Source organism: Quercus lobata, chromosome 2, assembly GCF_001633185.2.
Source record: "Quercus lobata isolate SW786 chromosome 2, ValleyOak3.0 Primary Assembly, whole genome shotgun sequence".
Taxonomy (NCBI): Eukaryota; Viridiplantae; Streptophyta; class Magnoliopsida; order Fagales; family Fagaceae; genus Quercus; species Quercus lobata.
This window is the reverse complement of record NC_044905.1, coordinates 61764592-61770998: the sequence shown is the minus strand read 5'-3', so window position 1 is coordinate 61770998 and position 6407 is coordinate 61764592. Positions and strand designations below refer to the sequence as shown.

General features: G+C 36.7%; 2 protein-coding genes across 3 annotated transcripts; one reads left to right on the top strand and one right to left on the bottom strand.

Annotated features, from left to right (window-relative positions):
* Positions 1–27: 27 nt before the first annotated feature.
* On the top strand, positions 28–948 carry LOC115976075 (60S ribosomal protein L18a-like protein). Of its 2 annotated transcripts, none has more exons than XM_031097167.1 (3): positions 28–231; positions 316–467; positions 617–948. In XM_031097167.1, the coding sequence occupies exons 1-3, from the start codon at positions 98–100 to the stop codon at positions 700–702; spliced, it is 372 nt and encodes a 123-aa protein (XP_030953027.1). In that variant the 5' UTR covers positions 28–97; the 3' UTR covers positions 703–948. The 2 variants fall into 2 exon arrangements, with proteins under 2 accessions (XP_030953027.1, XP_030953028.1); XM_031097168.1 differs by having other exon boundaries at positions 31–231; positions 316–433.
* Positions 949–1859: 911 nt separating this feature from the next.
* On the bottom strand, positions 1860–5559 carry LOC115976072 (UBP1-associated proteins 1C-like). Its single transcript, XM_031097165.1, has 6 exons — positions 5345–5559; positions 5109–5183; positions 4450–4580; positions 2707–3208; positions 2316–2429; positions 1860–2204 (listed from the first exon to the last, which is right to left on the bottom strand). The coding sequence occupies exons 1-6, from the start codon at positions 5429–5431 to the stop codon at positions 2142–2144; spliced, it is 972 nt and encodes a 323-aa protein (XP_030953025.1). The 5' UTR covers positions 5432–5559; the 3' UTR covers positions 1860–2141.
* Between the last annotated feature and the right edge of the window lie 848 nt (positions 5560–6407).

The following is a 6407-nucleotide window of genomic DNA, read 5'->3' as shown; positions in this document are numbered from 1 at the left end:
AATTTCTGCTTGATCTGATAATATGAGATCTCTTGATTGTTGATATAACAAAATCTTCTTAGCAAGCATTTCTTTTTGTTGAAGTGTTTTTGTGGTGATGTTAGGGCAAATAACAGATGCTATGGGCCGTGAAAAGGGCAAATATACTCTCGTTAAAGATTTGGAACACTCCCAACTTGGGACTTATGACAAGCCCCTTCCATGCTTTGGCTGTGGGATTGGATGGTTTTCGTAAGTATATCATCTAGTTCCTTCTCCCTTCTTCAACTGCATAGTGCATATGTAGTTGTCTAATGGCTTTATTTTATGTTGCAGATTTCTTTTAGGGTTTGTGTTCCCACTTCTTTGGTACTATGCGACGATTCTCTATTTTGGAAATTACTACCGCAGGGATCCTAGGGAGCGAGCAGGACTAGCAGCCTCAGCAATTGCTGTAATTACTCTCTCTCTCTCTCAACCTTATGATGGTATTCCTTATATTAAAAAGTCAAAGCATCCAACTGCTTTTAAATTGAGTTGTTAAAATTCATTGTGTTTCTCCTTTTCTTTGTTCTTTGTGGTGTTAAGTTTCTCTATCTTAAAGAAGGGATTTTTTTTTTTTTTTTCGTCATTGCAGGCACTGGCTTTTACTGTAGTGTTGTTCATCGTTGCAGCTATTCTTTTCTTTTAGTCCCGGTGGCTCCAGTCTCAAAATGCTACTAAACACCTTTGCGAGCATCAATAACTGAAGTGGGATTGCGAGGACATGTAGATAACACAGCAGAAGAGAAAGGGGAAAAAAGATAGTCCCAAGACTGCCCCCCAAGAAAAATTGAGATTAGATGATAAAATCCAATACTACTTGTTTCAAAATGTTTTGAATTATATGGACAAATAGAAGAGAATTTGTTTACATGTAAACTAGACACAAGTTTTCATAAATATATATTTGATAGTTCATTTGAAGCTCGGAACATGGGCAAGGAACCCAATGGGTCAATTGGGATGTCATTCATTTCCCGTTCATGTGTGAGGGTCCCGATGGTACACAGAGGAGAAAGCCATTATAATGATAGTTACACCATACCTTCCAGAGACATTATCCATGGCCAACCATAAAATCATCAACACGCCTTAAAAATAAGGGTCCGGTTAATGTGTGCCCTTAGGACACACATTAAGCTTTCTATTGTTGGAAACATTTTCTCGGAAATTAAAAAAGCTGTCATTACATTTTCAATTCTCGAGAAATTTTTTTCCAAAAATGTAAATTAATGTGTCCCCCAAGGGCATACATTAGTAAAATCCTAAAAATAAAGCAATCCAACGATCCAGAACAATGGGGTTGGCTCACCGACAGGGAAATGGCTTTGTCCAATATGGATGCCCATTGGGACCATGTACCAGTCCGATGCAGAAGCCCCGTGTTTGCTGAATTAAATAGTTTGTGTCTGGTATAGATATAGACTGATGTTCTGTTTGGATAACTTATAAATTACGCCATTTCTGGATGTTAAGATATGAAAATCTTATTTTACAAATGGTGATTGTGATGGGCCCTTTTAACTAATAGTACCAGATTGTGTTCTCCTATGGTGGTTGTGATGCCTGTACCAAAATTGCCATCACCTTTTTTTGGTAGTCTTCAAAATGGATATCTGAGGCTGAAAATACAATGGATCCATAAATACAAATTCACAATAATAAGATTAGAGGTCAGTTAACAGCCAAGAATTTGACGTTTCCAAAATACTTGCATATAGCATGTCACTCAGATGTCAAAGAGCAGCATAGAAAGGGGTCGTTTCTTTTTTCTGTTTGAAAAATAAAGAGAAAATTTTAGTAGAAACAAAACCACAACTCTTCTCTTGCTCAGGTAGTTTAATAAAAAATGACTGTCTTCTATAAGATAATATAAAATCACAAAGTTCAATTTCTCGAAAAAATAGAGATCAAAATATTTCTTCTGAAAACTTTTCTAGCAGAAGAAATGAGAGAAAAACTACAACAAGACACAGATATGGAAGCCACGTACAAAAGGAGCAGCAGCTAAGCTTCATTCTTAATTAAATGAGACAAGCAAATGCCTGCAAAGACTGGACTAGAAAGATTACACCAAGAGATGCAAGGACTTCCTTCCTAGGCTCTCTCCAAAATGTGCTTCAATCCTTAGCCACCAGCCGGACATACTTGTTCTCTACTGTGAATCTAGAGCTTGAATTGATCTGGCATTAAACAAGAAAATCATGAAATAATCAAAGGCCAGTTCCAGGTTCAACTCATATCATAAATCATATAATAAATAGACAAAAAGCACAATCCTAAGGTGGGCTGACATTGTGCTCAAGCGTATCACTGAGTTTGGTTTCATCTTCTGTTGTGCCAGATTGATGGAGAGCCTTGAGAACAAGTTTTCTTAATTTCCTCATCTTCAGAACTCCATCAGGATTCTGCCTCTCATTAAAACACAAATAGGAAACATAAGTGTGTACTTGATAAAGAGCACAAATGCAATATCAAAATAAGCTGTTTCAGAAAGGACTCTGAAGTATGCCTTTTATCTTAATCCCCATACTGGGGAATAGGAAGTGGGTCTCTTTTTCCTGCTGTCAATTTTATATCACCTATACAATCTAAAAACATGTAGCTAAGCAGAGGAATATATACACAACCAAAAGAAAATATGTAAATGAACATAAAAAGAGTGATATTATTCAAGATTCATACAGATTTCAAGGCTGATGTGATCAGCTTCTTCCACTTTATTTTCCGTTTCGTATCTTCTCTGGTTGAGCTACGTTCTGCCAATGTATCATTCTTCAACTGACTCTTTATTTCATCTGCTTCTGCTTTTTCGCTGTGAATAGCTTCCCCATCACCTAAGTCACCAGGAGTATCATCCTTGGTCTTCTTTCTTGAATCATCTTTTGCAGATGCATCAAGTTTTCTCTTTTTCTTCAATGGTGAAGTTCCTTTATCTGTTTCTGACTTGTTATGCTCAGTATCAGATTTGGGTGGATCTTGCGAATTTGGTTCCTTTGCGCATTTATTGTCAAGCAATTCATCTTTTTGAGTATCTTCAGTTGGAAGCTTTGTCTCTGGAGCAGATTCTTCTGCCTGCTTAGGTGGTTGTTTTGCGGCATGGAAAGCTCGGGCTTTTGCCTTGTGCTTCTTTCCTTCAGCATGGAGAAGCAGGGTCTGCTTACTAGTAGTGCTGGTATTGCAGAGGCTGAAATCACATTGAGCAACAACTCAGATCCAATCATGAAGTAACCACAAGTCATCTGTTGGGTTCTACAAATAAAATTCCCAGTCTTCCACATACTTACTATAGAGAAAATGTCAATTAATCATCATTGTAATTAGTTTTGTGCAGAGAGAATTACAAATGGAGTCTAAAGTTATACATATACTTTGAATATGGCCTTTTTTAAAAAAGGGAGGGGGGAGGGGGGGGGGGGGGGGTGTTCTCCAAGTCAAAGGGCACCTTTACACTGTTTGGATGTTTGAAGGGAGAGGGGAGTAGAGGGTAAGGAGGGGAAGGAGAGGAGAGTAAATTAAAGTGGAGGGGAATGGTTACCCTTTCACCTTGTTTGAATGCTTCAAAAATTTAGGAAGAGGAGAGGGGAGGGGAATTTCATATAGATTGACAATTTTCACCTTATTTTATTAATTTTAAAGAAATAAATATAAATTGACAATGTAGGGCTGTCCAAATAACGTAGAGACCCAATGAACCACTCGACCCAGACCGATTTGCTAGGTTCGGATGATTTTGATGGAAAGCAGCGGTTGGTGGCAGTTCTCCATGGTCAATACCCTGATTGAAACAGGTCGAGAGTCAGATTTCCCCCCTTGGAAAAATGAAATCTGACCCGTCCAATATCCTTCTCTTCCTTTTTCAGCAAGTTCTAAGTCCACATCTGGTAAGAGATCTTGAGATCTCTACTAGATCTGGACGAGTTCTTGAGATCTTTGATCAAATCTGGTGGAGATCTCAAGTTCTCTGACCAGATCTGGTGGAGCTCTCCTCTCCCCACTGTTTTAATGACTCTGACCGAAATCTGACTGCCACCCATTGAGACTCAAGCCGTCAAAACCGCCATTCCTTATGGGTCTATGGAGGGTTCCGTTCTCCCCCACCCGAACTGATCGGATCAAGTTTGGCTTAAGCACAAACCCAACCAAGACCGACCTGTGAACACCCTTAATTGACATCTTAAGGGCAAAATTGACATTTTAATTTTTTTTAATCCCCTCCACTCTTAATAACGAGGGGTTAGGAGGGGTAAGATACCCCTCCAAACCCCTCCCCCCTCTTAAAAAACATCCAAACAAAGTTCATTAAACCATTCCCCTCCCATTCCCTCTACTCTCCACTCCAACAAACTGTTACACTGTCTAATTGATTTGATAAATTAAACATTCTCACAGATTAGGATACGGAGTTCAAAAAGACATAAAACATACCTACAAAACCATGGTGGGCGTTCAGATAACCCAACATTTATATCAAAATCAACTTGTTGCTTTGAATCCTTGCTGAGCTTGGCGCTTGAACCATTTGAAACTTTCATTTGGCCTTTTGGACCATATTTTTCCTGAAACCAAAAACAAACAAATGACATCCTCAGTCCCAATGCAATATTATTTTTATAGCTTATACCCAAGTCGACAAATGAAGTGGATAACATCAGTCAATAAAACAGAAACACATTTTTGCCCAATAGTGAGAGAAATTTAGCCCAACATACATAAGATTTCCGAAATCTTCAGCTCAAAGATAATAACATCAGATATTAAAGCAATTACTTTGCATGACCAATAGTTGTGAACAAACTAAACATGATTGCCACCACACAAAAAAAAAAAAAAAAATTCTCTCAAGACTTTTTGCAGCCTGTCTCGAGAAACCGGATATTCACACACAGAGTGTAATCTAATGCAGCATATGCAAAATAAGCAGCTACTGAGCTAAGTCATTTCTAAAAATTACAGCATTTGATTCAATTACAATGACATATAGCCATCAAATAAGTCAATCAAATTTAAGAAAACCAAGCACAGAGCTGAATTTGATGACTAATAAAGAAGAAGAAAAAAAACATAGAAATGAGAGAGAGACTCACCGCCTCAGTAATACACTGAGTGTGACTTTGAACGCTTTGCTGCCCAAATGTCTGTCCACAATCTATGCACGAAAGCTGCAACATTAACAAACCCCAATCAAAAAATTTGATTTTTTTCTTTTTCTTTTTTGGTTGAAAATTCAATTCAAGCATAATCAAATAACACCCACAAAGGCCCAAAAACAAAAGTAACGAAATTCTTTGAAGTAAATTATTAATGAGGGGGTTTTGGAGACCTTGGTGGCGGAGCAAATCCTGAAGTGATTTGGTAACTTGGGCTTCTTCAGATTCTCTCCACAATCCTCGCACTGAAACCACACCATCTCTCTTTTGCTTGATCAATTTGTGCCCTCAACTCTGAGAGAGCTCTGAAACTGAATGAAGAGAATTTTTTTAGGGTTTAAGGCCTAAATCAAATTTAGGGGTTTTGCCGTGCTTTTGTTTTTGGGACTTTCTAGAACTTGCTAGCCAGTGTACGACGTCGTGTAGGTAATAAAAGGAAACGACGTCGTTTCACATTTCTTTGCCATAAAAGATTAAACGAAAACGTTTTTCGTTATTATTGACAATTAACAGACACGAGGGAAAGTAAATAGTATTATTATTATTATTTTTTTTTGAAAGGTAAATAGTATTATTTTTGAGAATAGGGAAAGTAAATATTAAATAAGTAGTTTACCAAAAAAAAGTAATAATAGTCACATCACATAAATGGGCACCTTTCGGTCCTTTTCTAGTTTTCCTAGATAACTATTTTCTGGATTCAACCAAAATGCAACAGCTTTCCCACCATTTCTCTGCACTTTGTGAAATTCGGGTGCTTGTTACGTCCGTATTAATATGCGACACTATTATTTAAGATACTTTTTTTTTTTTTTTCAAAAGTAAATTATAAATTGGATAGAAATTTAAGATACTTTTTTTTTGAAAGCGAAATTTAAGATACTTAATATGTGACACTATTTATTTATTTTTTCCTGATATATGGTAGAAGTAAAACCTTCGAAAACCATTATCTAATAATTTGATGTAATTTTATTCTTGTCCTCAAGGTATGGTATTAGTTTTGCTGAGCCAATAGTTTTTTTTTTTTTGGAGGGGGTCGATAGTAGTTTTTAATGGTAAAATTTGGATAGAGTATCTTAAGTGATTTTTTTTTCTTTTGCCCGTGAGTATTTAAGTGTTGTAATATACTAGGTTTTTCAATTAAATTTTAATACCTAATTACTATGTTTTATGTCCAATAAAACGTAAACATTATTATCAAAATAAAGTTAGAACACTACTTCTTTTATATAT

Excerpts from the sequence above, each read along its gene's own strand:
- LOC115976072 (XM_031097165.1), bottom strand. The coding sequence starts at position 5,431 with ATGGTGTGGTTTCAGTGCGAGGATTGTGGAGAGAATCTGAAGAAGCCC. Across the intron at positions 5,184-5,344 it reads GGATTTGCTCCGCCACCAAG|CTTTCGTGCATAGATTGTGG; the intron begins GTCTCCAAAACC and ends TTAATGTTGCAG. Across the intron at positions 4,581-5,108 it reads CTCAGTGTATTACTGAGGCG|GAAAAATATGGTCCAAAAGG; the intron begins GTGAGTCTCTCT and ends TTTTGGTTTCAG.
- LOC115976075 (XM_031097167.1), top strand. The coding sequence starts at position 98 with ATGTTAGGGCAAATAACAGATGCTATGGGCCGTGAAAAGGGCAAATAT. Across the intron at positions 232-315 it reads TGTGGGATTGGATGGTTTTC|ATTTCTTTTAGGGTTTGTGT; the intron begins GTAAGTATATCA and ends TTTATGTTGCAG. Across the intron at positions 468-616 it reads TCTCTCTCAACCTTATGATG|GCACTGGCTTTTACTGTAGT; the intron begins GTATTCCTTATA and ends TCGTCATTGCAG.